This window comes from Fusarium verticillioides, chromosome 6 (genome assembly GCF_000149555.1).
Source record: "Fusarium verticillioides 7600 chromosome 6, whole genome shotgun sequence".
Taxonomy (NCBI): domain Eukaryota; kingdom Fungi; phylum Ascomycota; class Sordariomycetes; order Hypocreales; family Nectriaceae; genus Fusarium; species Fusarium verticillioides.
The window spans coordinates 3,379,170-3,395,468 of record NC_031680.1 but is presented as its reverse complement, the minus strand read 5'-3'; the positions used below and the strand labels follow the sequence as shown (position 1 = coordinate 3,395,468).

Here is a 16,299-nt window from a genome sequence, read left to right as displayed (position 1 = left end):
AGAAATGGCCGAGAGCAGCGTACCTTGTATATACAGCTATGGAGGTACAGAGGGTGATTTTTTTGTCGCTTCGTCGTATTTAAGTAATCTTGTTAGCAGTAGCTTGGATACGTGTTGATGTCCATGCTGGGATTATATTCCAACATCCATTTTTGCATAAATTCGAGGGCATCCTTCGATTGTGGTGAAGACATAATCTTTCGTCTCTTAAGGGCGTCCGATGTTGGGCTTTCTATGATCTTTCATCAGTCAATGAAAAGGTAAATACTATGTCAACCATCACGCTCACCTTGATCAACAGCAAAGCCAATCGCTCCAAGAAGAGCAAGTATGGTAAGCTTTTCTTCTCTATAAGCCACAACTTGCATCCCTTGTTCATTTCTCTGACTAGACAATGCAAACCTGTATGCTGATACATCTGGTTAGTAAGCATATGTCCATTCGAACTGCTCAAGCTTGATCAAAGTGGGTGATATCGTATGATAAATAACTCGACAAAGATCGCATTTAGAGGAGCTCTCCCGCAGTTCCTACAAACCCTTATGATACGGGATAAGATACGACCCTGGATTCTGGCTGAAGAAATCGCGTGAACTGTAGGCGAACATGTTTTGATACTCCTTAGGTTCCTCGAAGCTAGCATAGTATTTGTCCATTTTACAAGTCAAAATATCGGACAGATCAAGGCTGGAACAAAGTTTGTAGAGCATTTTCGGATGAACTAAGACATAGTCCAAATTGACTGGTAGGTTATTCTAGGAAGACTTGTTCTAACTAATAATGCCTCATCTTGTCTTGCGAAGGTGTCATCAGGACAGAGACGTTGAGGTTTGATCGATATCACGTGCCACGACTCTGGAATTATCGCTGGCGAATTGCGATCTTCTACCTCTGAATCATTATATCTAAGGATAACATTTGAGTAAACTTTGAAGTTATAAATTCGGCATCCAAGCCAAGTCCTTCAATGTAGCCATGATGCTACCAGGCAACAACTGGGCCCAGGAGGCGCCAGCTCAATCAGCCTCGCAGGGCTGACATCAATGGTGAATAGTGGGGTTAGGCAATCTCAAACGTGGAAATAACCTTCATTAAACAACGCAATTTTGTAATCAACTCGATTGTACTCCATAAAGATCTCTACACTCAACTTAGTCCTCTCTTTCAAGCACAACCATGCCTAGTTTAAAGAAATCAAATCGAGGTACCTCCGTAGCAAGCGAGTTCAACCAAGCCCTCCAAGAAACCCCCGCATTCGAACCAATGCGATATACGGCAAACTACGTAAGGATGGCTCAGGTAACATCATTCTTGCCTAAGAGCAAATAGCATCTTCTCACACATTATCAGCTCGAGCTAAGTTCCTTTGAGTTTCAGGATCTCATGGCAGCGCTCAAAGAGGCAGGGAGGCTCTTGCCGGAGAAATTTGATCCAGACAAGCAGCCGTGGCCACCGGAGGCAGAAGAGGTTAATCAACGGATGGAGGAAATGTTGAAGAATTACGATAACCTTGCTGGGTGCTTCAAACAGTTTGTGCAAAGTGCGCAAGCTGCGGGTGCGGGCATGGGTGTCACGCGCCAGCAGTGATGTTTAGAAATATGACTGGGTTACTGGCGTCGCTTAATTGATATAGCAGTTGTTAAGTTTTCTTGGAATTATGTTATTAATAGTGGATATCTAATTCAAGTGATGGAGTTGTAACAATTCGTTACCAACAACAGACCCCAAAGCTTTGGTCTGGGCTTTTATACCCCCCTCTGTGTTTTTTCTAGAATAGTCAAAGAACCACTGGTAGTGAATTCTTGCATTTCCAGCAAAATTGGCATCAAGGAAGATCAAGCATCGTCGCCACGTTCCAACGACTGAATGTTGCATGAGTGCCATGAGTGCCATGACCGCAACGGTCCCGCTGACGGACAGCTGCAACACTTCTCTTCGTCAAGATTATCTAGGAACATCCAAGAGGCCAAGCATCACAACAAAAGTAACCCGTAAATAAATTAATGCATACTACCTAGAAAAAATTATAAACACTATCTCACCGAAGAGATTTTGGTGCGTGCCACCTTTATCTCTTCATTTTCTTAAGAGAGCTGGAGCCTGGAGGAGTCCTTGGTGCAACTGTGGCTTGTTCCTGCACCGCCACATCAACCACCGACGTTAAGCTGCCAGCCTCACCCAAGCCTCTCACCTCCAAACTAGACAGCCTCAAGACAGCCTCTCCCAAAAACTCCCTACAACCACCAATGACGTTGGGTATCGAACCTCAATTTCGTGAGACTCGCGACACTCGGGGTGAGATGCCACCAACCGATGGCGCCTGTTGTTGGTTCAATCCTTCCTGCACGTCCTAGGTCTTTGAGCCTTGGAACTTAAGCTACATTAGGTAGAATTGAGACGCGTGAAAGCCTATTCATGTTGGTAGACCCTTATTCCCCTCCCTTACTCTGCGCCCACATTTTCAGGCCTCGGTGATCAGCGAGGCTTGTTCCCAGTTGTTTGTGCACGCGTTTGTTGCCCTTGTTTGTCAGTCCTGGCTACATGGACGCGAGGCCATGTAGCAAACAACGCCTGGACGCACCAGATTAACACTGGAACCTCAAAGTTCACCTTGGGGGTTCCGAGTAGTCGCAAGGACAAAGAGGGAACGGGCGCCACAGTGACTCATGAACTACCTGCTGGTAAAACTTCTTTTCGCGGCTGATTGAAGGAACAAACTTGCCTTTGTCACCATCGCGTATCACCCCTCCACTCGCAAGGTGGCGTCTTACCAACCACGCCATCGCGGGTTGTCACCAACAAAGCGTATCATGTTTGCTCGAACCGTGCTCTCTCGTGTGAAATGAGAAGGGTGTTCTTTCGGCAAGTCCGAGATGTGCTAAGAGCTCTACAATATGAGTGTCTTAGGCTATCAATAGTTGTTGGAGGCAGTGCCGGAGAACAGCACAGTGAAGTCATCGGAATCAGTTGGTGTCACTGCTTTGCATATAAATACCCCAAGACGATCCAACCGCAAAGTCTTCCCACTGCTACCATCAACCAACCGCACGCTTCACATCGCTCTCATTCAACGACATCCAACGTTTTCAAGTTATCACCTGCTTCATAGTAAAGTACCTTATCTTTTCCATCATGGCCGAAAGAACCTACAAGAACGAGTTCCCTATCGAGGAGATTGACGACAACTCCTGGATAACAGGCCAGGTCCTCATTTCTCGCCATGCTTCTAAGCCTGATGGACCATGGTGGGATGATGGCAAAGACGCCTTCTTTACCATCTCTGAGGCCCCGAACCCAAAGCCCTCGACCCGGCCTCTCTCGGAGTCTTGCCCCATCGTCGAACTGTCCTGTGGACCCACGACTGCAAGGGCAGGCATATTTGAGGTTGGTCACGCCTACTTGACGATTGATCTGAATATCGGAACTCCCGAGCATGTCACTCTGGGAAAGCTCGCCGAAATGGATCTTTCGTTCAAGGTTCCAAAGGTCTACTACCATGGAGTCCACTGCGACAGATATTATCTGGTCTGCAGCTCATTTCCGTCGGGTCGCAACTTGCTGTACGCCTGGACGGAGACTGATGATCATGATACCAGGTCACTTTGGGTGTCGCAGATTGCTGACGCCTGCCTGGAATTATCCAAATTCCGCGGCAGCGCTATCACCGCCATTGACGGCGGCATTTTAAATGACCACTTGTTGTTGAAAGAGGTTGGGTCAGCTGGCGATATCGACTACGAACCCGAAAAGATGCGCGAAAACTGTTTAGAAATCGGTCTCGACTGCTCCGAGCTCACGCTTGCCTTCAACAGCATCCAACCAATTGCATTCACGGTCAATAACGACGGTCTGGTAGGTATCAGCTCCTGGCGTCACGCTGGTTTTGTTCCCAAGGACTGGATCGGAACAAAGGTGCGCTCGAATGATCTTCTGGAGTCGGCCGATGTGTGTAATAAGCTGTGGACGGAGGAGGATCTGGCTCATTGGTCTTACTACATAGGGGTGGCCATGAAGGAGAACGGCTTCAGGGAGTTCTGGTACGACTTCGCGAAGTGGAATTCCAAGAAGGCCCAGCGACACATGAAAAGGATCGGAAAGGCTTGATATAACTTTGTACGAGCTTAACTGGAGGAGATTTTAGTATAGTTACGAGTGGGTTTTGCCCGGAGGCTTTTTTTGCAAATATAAGCATTCTGTCAAGGCCAATAGTTTGCACTAAAATATGTCTGAGAATGAGGGTTAATAAGCGCTCCTGGATTGGCTGGGGTGAGAAGGTTGAAGTGGGATCAATTTAAAAGAATGGCCTGCTATAGATAACGGAAATAAGACTAAGACAAGCATGATCCATCTACTCCGACACTGTGTACTTATTGGCTCATGAAGCGAAAACGCGACCGTCGTAGAGGAACTTGAAAGGTTCGATAACTAAAGAGCTTTGTTGATGTATCCCCGCTTCCCCTCCGCCACCACGTATCTTTCTCTCTGAACCTAGATCATCTTAGTATCAAACAAGTCGCCGGTTGCTCAAGTTTGCGTGTTGTCTGTAGCGGGAGCTGCGGTAGTGAGATTTGCAAAGGCACCTTGACCTTCAGCGGGGCCATCTGTAGCATCGCTGGTTAGTACAATACTATTCTACGAATACTGGTGTTGTAACTTGCCGTGTCCGTTGTTTAGTTTTCTGGTCGGCAATTCCCGACCACAAATCTCATCCTTGCCGACGGTGGCTTGGCAGACTTCCACAGGGACTATGTTGGAAAATCCACAGGTGCATCTGCCAGGGGCATGAATAGGCCGGGAAGGGCGTGCGTAGCGACTGGGAGGTGGGGGGGCAGACATTCCACAGGTGTTTGTGTCTTCGAGTTGATTTAAATGTGAAAATAATGTAGAAGTTGGTTGGCAGCAGACTTTGCAGACTATACAAGATTGGGTCAAGGTCAGAGTCTTTTGGTCCTTGTCCACAGGGAGGACAGCAGGTTTTTAGATTGAGGACAAGGACGGTCACAGTGAACAATCATTCGATGCCCTCTCTGGTCATATTCACCATTGCTGCATCCTGTTTTAGTAAACCAACGCCAACAAAGAGCTGCCATGGGTCAAGTTGATAGCGTATTTGCCACGACGTCTCAGTGCAGGGTTGATGTAGGCCTATTCTCTGTTCTAGATCATTAGCGATGATCTTCACCGCAATGTGAAATCGAAATCTTCTTTGTTTGACAGCCAGGCGCATGTTTAGTCTGCATTAATGGCAGATGAGACAGCAGGGGTGTTATTAGGGCTGACGGGGGGAACCTGCTTCTACTCGTATTCCATGGACATTCTACGCGCATGTCAGTCTTCTCTCATGCCCTGCGGGACGTTAGGCGCGGTGTTGACCAGGGCTCTCAGGTAATAGCTTCCGCCGGACGATCATGGGTATTGAACAAGTTGCTCATGTCGGGCCTCTAAAAAGGCATAGTAGAAGCCACAAAGTTAGACAGTCAGTGAAATTAGAAATCAGTAGAAGGTAGAGGTATATTATATATCAGAAAGCAGGTACCAGACAGACAGGAGAGCATCGCACTGAAGGGACGAAAATAGCAAGCAACAGCAGAAGGGACCCTTACTCCTGGCATTTGACAGCTGGGACTGGCCAGTATCATAACTGTTGATCTGATAGCGCTCTTGGGGCTATGACAGAAACAAGTTCGTCAGCAACATCATCTGGTATGTTGGCCAGGCCACTCATTGCTCCAATACTTCTGCCGAGAGCGGATGGTCCGTCGCAGATTGCTCATTCCCGCTTTGGCCGCCTTCATGTTTCTCTCCTGGTGATGGTGGGGACGCACGGCTTGAGCACAGCCAGCCAGCCGCACCCTTTTTTTGCTGATGCAATACCCTGGTAATTTGCTTAACTTGCTTAACTAGCAAGCCACGTTCACACAAGCTGCATTTTTGGCCATGAATTTTCGGTCTTCAGACTCAACCATGGGTAACAACTAAGCCATGGCGCTGAAGTGCAGGGATCATAGCTCTAGTTGCAGAGCGATTCTCGCTCAATCTGGAGACCGACCAGATGGGCTGATGGAGAGAGCTTGATGGGCAGGCTTGCTCCCCTCATCCATTGGCCAGGAAGTACCCAGGGGCAATCGGGAGATTCCTTGGTACAGGAGGCTAATGTGGCTTGTAGAGGCTGCTCAGTTAAGCTCCCGTAACTCTGGGTTGAGCGGGAGCCCCATGGCGGGGTTGCGGGGCTGCCAGTGCGTCATACATTTGATTGCTGGCATGGGTGATGGGGGGTTTGTTGGGATACAGCTGCAGCACAGTTCCCAATCTCAGAGAAAAGGCACGGGGCTAAGCTTAAGCTCTGGTAAGCCACATTGAGTGACAACCAGTGTTGCGATGACAAGAAATTGACGGAGACAGATGTCGGAGTTGCCGGTGCACCCGATGGGTAAGTGAAGCTTCTTCATTCTTTGATCTGTCATGTATGAAAGACGAAATGAGCTTGGCTCAAGAAATTCACAGCTTTACGCTAACGCGACAGGGGGAAACGGAAGCTAGGGATTGGTTGCAACGCAACACCTACTCTCAACGGCTGATGTTTCTGTCCCTCTGTTGGCATCGCTCATAGCTCCCACCAGTCCCATTGCGATGCTGGGATTGTCGCATGCGGCTCGGCAGCTCAATCATACCAGGAAAAACGCGAACACATCTATCGTGCTTTCTGAGCATCCAAGAGGTACGTTCGTATATTTCCTGTAACTCAATCTGGTTGCAGACCAGTGACTTTTCGCAAAGCACAAAATCGGTCGTTTAGTATCCCACAGGCTGCTAGCTCTTCCGCGATGCAACCGCGCGCTTGACAAGGTTCACTAATGCATTTCCCACGATGCATGTCTTACGCCGTTCGTTCCGCCCCCAGCAAACACAACAGCCCTACCAGTGGAAATAAGCTCCACGCCGGGAAAACAGATCGTCGTGGCGATCCTGCCGTGCGTGATCTAAACTCCGATGCACGGCATCCAAAATCGCACATACACGTGCGCTGCACCATTTGAAAGACAGAAAATCCCCAATTGGCTGAACCATCCACGTGGGATAACCGATAAACAAACAAGATCTCACATCACAATACCGAGCGCTGCTTCTAGAATCCTCAACACCGCCTGGACCCCATCGGTCCAAGAACCCCTTATTTGTAGCCATCTACCGTGACGTATTTTATTGACCTGTTGAAGCTGGTGAACGCTCGGGGCCGTCAACTCTTCTTCCATAAGGGTCGCGTTTCCAACATCCACTTGTGTCAGCAAGAACATTACCGGCAGGCAAAAGTGACTTGATCGAGATGCAGGCATCGCGGCAATTATTGAGGAGGCATATTTAAATGTATAGCTCTACAACGCGGGTTTTCTGCTTTCCATGCCATCTATATGATAGAGAAAAATACAAATTGGACTGAACAATGAAATTTGACGATGAAGTCTTACCGAATGCCAAACTGGGCAATTCTTACTCACCGCCTTTGAACTCGCTGTCTCCAAGCTCAAGGGATCAGTGAAAAGGCATCAGTATCCTCGAAGCCCGTTATAAAGATGACTCAAGCCTGAAATCATTCCTATGGATTGTTTCTCTACTTGTGTATACCACTTGAGAAAATTTCAGGTTCAAAACACAAGCATCAAAGCCCAAACTCTGCCTCCACTTCTTCGACGTGGCAGAAAGTCAGGTACTTAGTTAGGCTCTTGGGTGCGTTCTTTTCTAAAACTCCGGGTACCGACTGATCCTGTGGCTGAACAGCGCACCGCCACATCAGGCTCCCAAGTCATGCACCAGCCTCATCCAAGCTCTCACCTCCAAACTGTCCTCAAGACCGCCTCTCCCAAAAACCTCCCTACAACCACCTCAACCACTTCACCCCCTCCCTCCGCAACACCATCACAATGTCAAACTACTACTCATCGCAACAACCGCAATACCCCGCCGCAGCCGGCCCCAACGCCGCGCAGAACCTGCAGTTCTTCCCCTCCCAGTACACGAACCCGACTTCCTCGACACCCCAGCAAGCAGCAGGAGGCTACGGATACAGCAACCAGGGCGGCTATGGCGTCGGAGCACCAGCGCAGAACTTTGCGGCTCCCGCGTTTGGTGCGCAGGGCGTCAGCGGCAGGATGGGCGAGCAGGGCGGGCTGAGGACCGGTTGGGTTGCGGCTTTCTCGTCGGAAGGGTATGATGGCGAACCGCCTTTGCTGGAGGAGCTGGGCGTTAACTTTGGACATATCCAGGCAAAGGTATGTTGCCTTCACAATTGATTGGGTTGTGATGCTGATTTTTTCTAGACGCTCGCTGTGCTGAATCCCTTCCGACGTATCGACTCGCATATCATGGACGACTCCGACCTCGCGGGCCCCCTCATCTTCTTCCTCCTCTTCGGCTTCATCCTCCTCTTCTCAGGCCAAGTCCACTTCGGCTACATCTACGGCCTCGCCGCCCTAGGCTCCATATCCCTCCACCTGATCCTCTCCCTCATGTCGCCCTCCGACGCCAGCGAACCCCAAGTCAACAGCTATCCCCAATACAGCAGCGATCCATCCGCGCCTCAGCAGCCGCACGACGGCCAGCAGGGCGGCCACTTTTCCGCGACGCTGACGTACCCCCGCAGCGCGAGCGTCCTCGGATACTGCCTGCTACCGCTCGTGGCGACGAGCCTGTTCGGCATCGTAATGAGAATGGATACACCCGTTGGCATTGTCGCGACCACGGCGGCTATCCTCTGGTGCACTTACAGCGCGAGCGGGATGTTCTGCGCGGTGGGACAGATGAAGCGCATGCGGGGACTCGTTGCGTACCCCCTTGCGCTGTTCTATGTTGGGTTCGGCATCATGGGTATTTTCAGCAGCCGTGGAAGTGGAACGTTCTCCAATGCTGCTGCTAAGCTCAACGCATAAAATTGGTGAACGACACGTGGTTCTGACACGATGAGGAGTTTTGCTGCGCGCGGAAACTCGACGCTGTACATGATGACGCCCTCGCGGCCAAGATACGATGGAGGGGCGGTAGGCGTTCAGATGGCGAGACGCAAGTTACACATACCGGGACATTGTTCCCTTGTACTAGAATAATAATTTTTGTATGTCACGATTCAAAAAGAAAGCAGACAGAAGGTTCAGGTTAGCGTTGAGTTGAGACTCTTTAAAAAAAAAAGCAATTTTCAGATATGCAAAGACATCGTGACCATCTATATACCACAAACCAGCTAGCATGCAAAGGCATCAGAACAAAATACATCCTCCTTGATCATAAACAACGTTGTTTCTTTTTTAAAACCGCACTCAGAATCCGCCCATCCGATTCATCATGCATCCGCCGACGTTAAGAGTACAAATATTGGAAAAGCTGCTTGCTCTCAGCAGCGTTGATTAAAAATAGGGCTGATATGGAAAATCCCAGATTCCTCCGTCAATTCATTCCTCGTGTCAAGATTCTAAGCACCGTTGGTCTTGACGCCGTTTGTGGGAGCATCTTCAGCGACGCCGACGAGCACAGAGTATTGACCGCCTGCGCCGGCTCCAATGATCTTCTTGCCGCGGATGGCGGTGTTATCAATCAGAGTGGGAGTGTGGATGTCGTCGATGGTGCCTTGGCCGGTTTGGTAGTTGCTGGAGAAGCCCCATGAGTAGACCTTGCCGTCAGAGGCGATGGCAAAGTTGTTGTCTGTGCCGGCGGCGACAGCGACGATGTCCTTGGCGTCTGTACATTGGTTAGCGAATGGATTTAAACTCGGAATCATGAGTGACTTACCAGGCTGGATAGTAGGCTTGAAGAGAATACGAGCGTTGCCTCGGTCGTCGAAGATGGTGTTGTCCTCGGACAGCTTATCAAACTCAAAGCCAACTTGGTAACCATCGACACGGCCCCAGGTCAAGAGATCGCCCTTGTCAGAGCAAGCAAGTGAGTGGTGCTCACCGCCATCAATCTCAGTAATGTTGTAGTCATCGAGGTATGTAAGCTTAGCAGGTCGAAGAATAACAGCATCGTCCTCGCCAGCATTCGATTCAACACCAATCTCGCCAAAGTTGTTAAGACCCCACCCGTAAACCTGACCGCTCTTGTCAATAGCAAAGCTGTGATAGGAACCGCAAGCGATCTTGGCAATCTTGCCGCGAGGCAGACCGACACCCTGGGGAATAAGGGAGGACATCTTGTTACGCTCGATGATTCGGCGGCCGAGCTGGTTCTGTTGACCGCAGCCCCAGGCGACGACGTTGCCCTTGTGGTCGAGAGCGAGAATGTGGTTGGAGCCGGCGGAGAGGGCCTTGATGTTCTTGAGGTCGCGGAGCATGAGGGGAGTGGACTGGACCTTTACAGTCTCTGAGAAGCCGAGGATGCCGTCGCTGGATCGGAAGGTTCCCCAGCCGTAGACTCGGCCATCTTCTGTAAGAGCGAAACTGGCGCTGTCACTCGCGACAACCTGGACGAACTTGGTGCCAGGCGCGAAGAACTCGTCGGAAACAGCTGTTGGTGTACTCTCCATGGGGTTAATACCAGTATCGTCCTCATCCTCCGAGTCAGAATCCTCTGACTTGTCCATGTCGCGAAGACCGCCATCCCAGTTTGTATCCCTTCCGAGCGCGCCTTGGTCATTCACACCCCATGTCAAGATCTTGTTATCGTGCGTCAACGCGACAGCATGCATACCACCGCAAGAAATCTGGACAACGCCGACATTCGCGGCGGAGAGGTTATCGTTGAGTCGGGGACGCTTGACGTCAATTGGCTTCTTGTTGTTGACGCGCTTACTTCCGAGACCAAGCTCACCAGAAGAACCCTCGCCAAAGACGTAGACGTCGAGGATCTGGGTGGGCGCGTCATTGAGCTTCTTTCCGATCGCGGGAAAGTCGGACTTCTTCTTGGGCTCGGCCTTTGATCCAACAGGACGACTGGGTTTCTTGGCAGCGGGCTTCTCCTCCGCCTCTTCGGTCTTTGCTCGTGTCGTTGTCTTGGCCTTGGGAGCAGCGGCTTTGGTGGTCTTGGGCGCGGGCTTGACAGCGGGCTTCACGACGCGTTCTGTTGTCTTGGACTTCTTTGTCTTGCGATCCTCCTCCTGCTCTGGCTCAGACTCCTCCTCGACAGCCTTGCGCTTCTTGGTGGCGCCATTCGTGGCAGCAGGCACAGCCTTCTTAGCAGCAGCAGGTTGTGTAATAGTCTTGGACTCCTTCTTCGCAGCTGGCGGCGGTGGTGGCCTTCTTGGGCGCTGCGGCCTTGGTAGCAGCAGCTGCTTTGGCTCGTGGCGGCTATCGCGTAGGATTTGTGACCAGGAGGATTTGGTTGTGTGGTGACGCGCGACAGTTGTTGTTGTTACTTTGGTCAAAAGAAGCAGCTTGATTAAAAAGTGATGGAGTGATGTGTGTTGTGTGTTGATGCTGATAAGATCAAGCTTGGGAAGAGCACAACAATAAAGAACAGAAAGTGGGTGGATTTTTTTGATGAACAATAGGGAACATGGGAAAAAAAAAGCTGATCTGACCGCGCTGGGCTGGGGGCAGTGGCAGTGATCATTTGCGGGCTGAACAGGGGGTGATGCCTGGATTGGGTGTCACCGCCCGGAAGCTGTCAGCCAGTTCCAATTGCGCTAGTGGGTTTTCTGCCGGACAAATCTCCCAGTTACGAGCCAGAACAGCAGAGCTTTCAAAGGCGGTGAATCGAATTGTTCATCTTATCTGCAGATACGCGATTCATTATTTGGCATCGATGAAATGAACGTCCCATCGTTTGAGCACAGACGCTGCAATAGTTGCTCGATTATATTACGTTGCAAGACTATTGTCGTCCGATGTAGAAGATGGCACAATTAACATCTGATCTGACAATGGACCTTGCTTTGGACTGCGCGTTCTCAGAATGAACAATTGAACACCATCTCGACGCGTTTGCTTAGCGGCCAAAACATCCCGGTGCGTCTGGCTCGCGAACGTATTGTAGTACGACCCTCACAATCTTTGTTTGTATCACACAACTGCACGTTTCTGTTCGAAAGCTGAATATCGTGAATATTGTTCATTTCTGTATCCCTATCTCAGGTATCTATCGCCTCGCCACCAAACCATTCCCAATCCCGTTCCCCAACGCCATTCAAATGCAATATTTTATTTTCCACCCCATTAAACTCGTACTCATCATCACCAATATCGTAAATTTTATTTCTGGGTAGTGAAGTCGATCTCGTTGGCAGGGTTAAAGCCACCATCAGCAGCCTTCTCGCAAGTGCAGCCACCTAAAAACACCCCACAATTAGCAAAGCTGTCGTCACAGGAACACAAAAGGCGCCACATACCAGCAGGGCGAGATCCGCAAGCGCAGGTTGAACCAGTAGGTGTAGCGTTCTCGGTGGCGGCGCGGTCGCATGTGCATTCACCGGCGGGACGGGCGCGGCATGAGCAGCGAGGACCGTTGACGGTGTTTTCGGAGGCGGCCTTGGAGCATGTGCATTGGAGGGCGGACTTTTGACCGCATGAGCACGTGGCCTTTTGAGCTGTGGTTGTTCGTTAGAAAGGGTTGTGAGTGGTGGGAGCGATGATGATGTCACGTACCACAGGCGCACTCGACGTTGTCGCCGGAGCGGCAGCAGGTAGCAGGAGTGTTGACGACCATTTTGGCGGTTTGGAGTGTTGGGGAGTTGTTGGAGAGAGTTATCGAATTGGTTATGGTGTAAAGAGAAGTGATTGAACTGTGAGATGCTTGTTTGGGTTCCTGAATCTTGGAAGCGGCTCCTGGTCTTATTTGTACTTGATGGCTTTCAAAGAGTTTGGCCCACTTTATCCAAAGCATCACAGCTACGGACCTGAGAGCTGGTAATCGCATTCGCTATGATTGGCTGAGGGTCAATGACTCAGCATTCTCAGCCAATAGGCGATTGCTTATTCTTTTTTTGCTCGATTGTCGCCTCCCAGAACATGCCATGCTGATACAGGCCATGTCATGCGTCTGTCAGCTAACGAGCTAGACCGACTAAACGAGCCTCAGCATTTTCGCTGTGTCCGTCATTGGCTCCTCACCTCAGTCTTATTGTCAGCAATGAGACTGCACATACAACATTTCTCAATTGTAAAGTTACCTCTAGCTAAATACAATTGCTGTTCTTGTGATAACCTCTTTAATATTGAAGAAAATTGGCTTCAGCGATATTTATGAATAATAACTACCCAATCATTTATCAGTTATGATCACTCACCAATCAAGACCAGGTCCTTCACCGTTACACAGCGCCACATCCGTGCTCGATGCGCTTCACTCCGCGTCGGCTGTCTCCGGTCGGTTGTTACTGAGGTCCCTGCAAGCCACCTTCGCCAAAACAGAGAACTGATAAAAGAAAATAAGCGCCGGTGCCCTGGATCAAAAGCAACATGGACAAGATGGCGTGCAGCTAACAAGAACACCCATAAGCGTGAGCCAACCGCTGTTGACGCGAGATGTCTGAATAAGCATTTCAACTACATCTCTCGTCTCAACATCGAAGTCATGCTCTACGATGCTAAGCCACTTCACCAGGTAATGAAATTATAGTTATAGATAGAATAAATAAAATATTTTTCCTTTTAATATTATTTAAATATTAAGGTTATATATAGAATTCTATAAGGTTATGAATGTTGAATTTGAAAGATAGCTATAGGGTATTTTATATCAAAATAGAACCAGTCTCTGTCTTTTCCCATGTCGTGCAAGTGATAATGTTAAATTTTGAACGATTAGTCATCTCCCAACGGTCCTATAGTTTAGTGGTAATGACGTCGGATTTTGATATCCTCAGAAGCCTTCCGAAGACCCCGGTTCGAACCCGGGTAGGACCTCGCTTTTTTGTCTTGCCCGGTACATACTACCCTTCCCTGCTTTTTCAACTCGTTGAATGCTCGGGTTTTCAACTTTTGTTTCTCTGAACATTCCTCTTTCCGCCACTTGTCATATAGCAAATGCAGTTATCCAATCCGCAGGACCTGCAGCCCATGTCGACCGGCCAATTGACTGATCACTACTGTTCATGCGACAGCCTACGTAAATAAGGGAGATGTCTGGGTTACTTTAATCATGATATGAATGGATACAAGTTGCAGTGATACTACACTTCTCGTCATTTGTGTGTGTGTAATTGCCTGTGTCTTGAGCTCAAGTCAACTGTCTCCTGGTTGGATTACTTTTGTGGGGACATTTGATGTTAGCCAACCTCCACTCTCCTCTCGCCCATCATCTCTTCACACTTCACACTTCACATCTGCACAAAATGTTAGTCCCTGGCTCCTCTGAGGCTAATGAGTCTACAATTGTGGTAATCGGGTATGCTCTTGCCATCAATCCCTACCTACAACCCGGCTAACCATAGCATCTCAGTGCTGGCATCATCGGTCTTACCAGCGCCCTCAAAATCCAACAGCTAACCGCCAACTCACCATCAACATCAGTTCTTCTTGTCGCCAAAGAATGGCCAACTTCAATCCCCGGTGCTCCAACAACTCACTCTGCAGACTATGCTTCAATGTGGGCTGGCGCTCATATCCGACCCATCCCCGCATCAACATCACAGTTGCGTCGCGAAGCCAAGTGGGTGAAACACACTATCGCTGAGCTTGACAAACATATGCAGGTTGAACCTTGGGTTGGGATAAGACGTCTTCCGGGTATTGAGTACCTTGAGGATCCATCACCTGAGTACTTGAAGCAAGATGCCCAGAGTTTCGCCAACGAGACTGGACTGCCCGGATATCGGAAATATGAAGCGTATGAACTACCTGAAAGTGTAAAGTTGGGTTTCGAGTATGAGACGTATTGTATTCATGCGCCGTTGTACACTGCTAGCTTGCTGCGCAAGTTTATTGTTCAGGGCGGAAAGACACTACAGAGGGATATGAAGAGTGAATGGGAGGCTTTTATCCTGGCACCGAATGTCAGATTAGTAGTGAATGCAAGTGGAATGGGCTTTGGGGATAAAAAGTGCTTCCCCATCAGAGGTAAGATAAGATTTCATTACTATAAATGATCATAACTGACAAGAACCAGGCCAGACAGTGCTAACCAACCTCACCGCCGCCGACAAAACAATCACAACTCAAAAGAAAGACGGTACATGGAGTTTCATAATTCCTCGTTCTTTCAATGGAGGAACAGTTATTGGCGGTACCAAAGAAGTGGGAAACTGGCAGCTCGAAGCATCACAGGAAACACGCAGTCAGTTGTTAAAAGCTGCTCAGTCAATCATACCACAAGCATGCGATAAAAACCAAAGACCTGAGACGATAAAGGTGATCAAGGATGTTGTTGGTCGAAGACCAGCTCGCGAGGGCGGCATGAGAGTCGAGACTGAAGCTAAAGATACTACATGGGGTGTCAAGCATGTGGTTCATGCCTATGGCGCTGGGGGACGAGGCTTTGAATTATCTTGGGGCGTCGCAAGTGAGGTGGCTGAACTTGCGAGCAAGATACTGGAGTCGCAGTCTAGCCCTCGATCCAAGCTGTAGAATTGGGGATCTTGGTGGGAGCTTGTATGATTTGTGATAACTATGGAAATGGCTCGGGATCCTTTGCGGAGCTTCGGTCAATGTTATCGGCCTAAGTAGTAAGAATATTTGAAAGTACTATTCTATTTGTCCTTGGCCACGAAGCTAATCTCCATAGCCAAAGAAGCTAGGCGCGAGCGATTGTATAGGAAAAGATTTGCAACCTCATCCAAGCGATACCAGTACAATCCAGCATTTCGATCCTCCTAAACCTCAAATTTGATTGCGAAGGCTTGGGTTCTATCATCTGCGGCGACGAAAAACATGACCTGAAGAAAATTAGTCAATCTCCAAACCAAGCGCATTTGCTGCAAGTCCAAATTCTCCAAACTCACTTGGTCGTTCTTGAAGAGCTCATCATTAGACGGAGATGTCCCAACTCGGATGCCCTTCATGGCCTAGTTGTAGTATTGGTAGATGTTAAAAGTAAGGGTAGCACTGATCGGGCTAGCTTCCTGAACAAGGATACAACGCTCCATAAGGTACAAAGGAGCTCTGCAGCCCCCCCCAATATATGATAGAAATCAAGGCTCTTTTAACCCTTCTTATGTGACCCTGCTCTGCGTGCCACAGTAGATGTGCCATTCGCCTGCTGGAGAATAATCTCTGCTGCCGTTCTTGAGTAGGAGATTAGACAGAAAGTCGTGTAGCTGCCCCTGAGATGCCCAGTTGGCACGAAGACCGTGAGCATTGTGTCTTTCGAACTGAGAAGTGTAAAATACGCGCCTGCTGGGTTTTGTTCGCCGTCCCATGAAGCATACTCGTTGATGTTAAT

General features: G+C 49.2%; 7 protein-coding genes and 1 non-coding gene across 9 annotated transcripts; 5 read left to right on the top strand and 3 right to left on the bottom strand.

The window, feature by feature from the left end:
• Positions 1-92: 92 nt before the first annotated feature.
• On the bottom strand, positions 93-656 carry FVEG_01707 (hypothetical protein; the record flags this gene model as incomplete). The annotated part of the gene is made up of 3 exons (XM_018888707.1): positions 93-232; positions 290-402; positions 535-656. 3 exons carry the CDS (start codon positions 654-656, stop codon positions 93-95), a joined length of 375 nt encoding a protein of 124 aa, XP_018744699.1.
• A 429-nt stretch (positions 657-1,085) lies between these two features.
• Positions 1,086-1,756, top strand: FVEG_01708 (hypothetical protein). Of its 2 annotated transcripts, none has more exons than XM_018888708.1 (2): positions 1,086-1,299; positions 1,351-1,756. In XM_018888708.1, the coding sequence occupies exons 1-2, from the start codon at positions 1,177-1,179 to the stop codon at positions 1,585-1,587; spliced, it is 360 nt and encodes a 119-aa protein (XP_018744700.1). In that variant the 5' UTR covers positions 1,086-1,176; the 3' UTR covers positions 1,588-1,756. The 2 variants fall into 2 exon arrangements, with proteins under 2 accessions (XP_018744700.1, XP_018744701.1); XM_018888709.1 differs by having other exon boundaries at positions 1,097-1,299; positions 1,378-1,721.
• A 1,376-nt stretch (positions 1,757-3,132) lies between these two features.
• Positions 3,133-4,104, top strand: FVEG_01709 (hypothetical protein; the record flags this gene model as incomplete). Its single annotated transcript, XM_018888710.1, has 1 exon — positions 3,133-4,104. The coding sequence occupies one exon, from the start codon at positions 3,133-3,135 to the stop codon at positions 4,102-4,104; it is 972 nt and encodes a 323-aa protein (XP_018744702.1).
• A 3,723-nt stretch (positions 4,105-7,827) lies between these two features.
• On the top strand, positions 7,828-9,269 carry FVEG_01710 (hypothetical protein). Its single transcript, XM_018888711.1, has 2 exons — positions 7,828-8,267; positions 8,316-9,269. Exons 1-2 carry the CDS (start codon positions 7,920-7,922, stop codon positions 8,922-8,924), a joined length of 957 nt encoding a protein of 318 aa, XP_018744703.1. The 5' UTR covers positions 7,828-7,919; the 3' UTR covers positions 8,925-9,269.
• On the bottom strand, positions 9,087-11,721 carry FVEG_01711 (hypothetical protein). Its single transcript, XM_018888712.1, has 2 exons — positions 9,778-11,721; positions 9,087-9,726 (listed from the first exon to the last, which is right to left on the bottom strand). Exons 1-2 carry the CDS (start codon positions 10,670-10,672, stop codon positions 9,461-9,463), a joined length of 1,161 nt encoding a protein of 386 aa, XP_018744704.1. The 5' UTR covers positions 10,673-11,721; the 3' UTR covers positions 9,087-9,460.
• Positions 11,722-11,997: 276 nt separating this feature from the next.
• FVEG_01712 (hypothetical protein) lies at positions 11,998-12,765 on the bottom strand. Its single transcript, XM_018888713.1, has 3 exons — positions 12,567-12,765; positions 12,311-12,508; positions 11,998-12,250 (listed from the first exon to the last, which is right to left on the bottom strand). Exons 1-3 carry the CDS (start codon positions 12,625-12,627, stop codon positions 12,174-12,176), a joined length of 336 nt encoding a protein of 111 aa, XP_018744705.1. The 5' UTR covers positions 12,628-12,765; the 3' UTR covers positions 11,998-12,173.
• Positions 12,766-13,740: 975 nt separating this feature from the next.
• FVEG_14906 lies at positions 13,741-13,826 on the top strand. Its single transcript has one exon. It is a non-coding gene; the product is annotated as a tRNA-Gln (tRNA).
• A 404-nt stretch (positions 13,827-14,230) lies between these two features.
• Positions 14,231-15,809, top strand: FVEG_14907 (hypothetical protein). The gene is made up of 3 exons (XM_018903941.1): positions 14,231-14,307; positions 14,362-14,978; positions 15,028-15,809. The coding sequence occupies exons 1-3, from the start codon at positions 14,255-14,257 to the stop codon at positions 15,483-15,485; spliced, it is 1,128 nt and encodes a 375-aa protein (XP_018744706.1). The 5' UTR covers positions 14,231-14,254; the 3' UTR covers positions 15,486-15,809.
• Positions 15,810-16,299: the final 490 nt, after the last annotated feature.

Coding starts and splice junctions, on each gene's coding strand:
- FVEG_01708 (XM_018888708.1), top strand. CDS start 1,177: ATGCCTAGTTTAAAGAAATCAAATCGAGGTACCTCCGTAGCAAGCGAG. Junction 1,300..1,350: donor ACTACGTAAGGATGGCTCAG/GTAACATCATTC, acceptor ACACATTATCAG/CTCGAGCTAAGTTCCTTTGA.
- FVEG_01710 (XM_018888711.1), top strand. CDS start 7,920: ATGTCAAACTACTACTCATCGCAACAACCGCAATACCCCGCCGCAGCC. Junction 8,268..8,315: donor TTGGACATATCCAGGCAAAG/GTATGTTGCCTT, acceptor GATTTTTTCTAG/ACGCTCGCTGTGCTGAATCC.
- FVEG_01711 (XM_018888712.1), bottom strand. CDS start 10,672: ATGCATGCTGTCGCGTTGACGCACGATAACAAGATCTTGACATGGGGT. Junction 9,727..9,777: donor CAAGCCTACTATCCAGCCTG/GTAAGTCACTCA, acceptor ACCAATGTACAG/ACGCCAAGGACATCGTCGCT.
- FVEG_01712 (XM_018888713.1), bottom strand. CDS start 12,627: ATGGTCGTCAACACTCCTGCTACCTGCTGCCGCTCCGGCGACAACGTC. Junction 12,509..12,566: donor CAACGTCGAGTGCGCCTGTG/GTACGTGACATC, acceptor GAACAACCACAG/CTCAAAAGGCCACGTGCTCA. Junction 12,251..12,310: donor TTGCGGATCTCGCCCTGCTG/GTATGTGGCGCC, acceptor GGGTGTTTTTAG/GTGGCTGCACTTGCGAGAAG.
- FVEG_14907 (XM_018903941.1), top strand. CDS start 14,255: ATGTTAGTCCCTGGCTCCTCTGAGGCTAATGAGTCTACAATTGTGGTA. Junction 14,308..14,361: donor TCTACAATTGTGGTAATCGG/GTATGCTCTTGC, acceptor ATAGCATCTCAG/TGCTGGCATCATCGGTCTTA. Junction 14,979..15,027: donor AAAGTGCTTCCCCATCAGAG/GTAAGATAAGAT, acceptor GACAAGAACCAG/GCCAGACAGTGCTAACCAAC.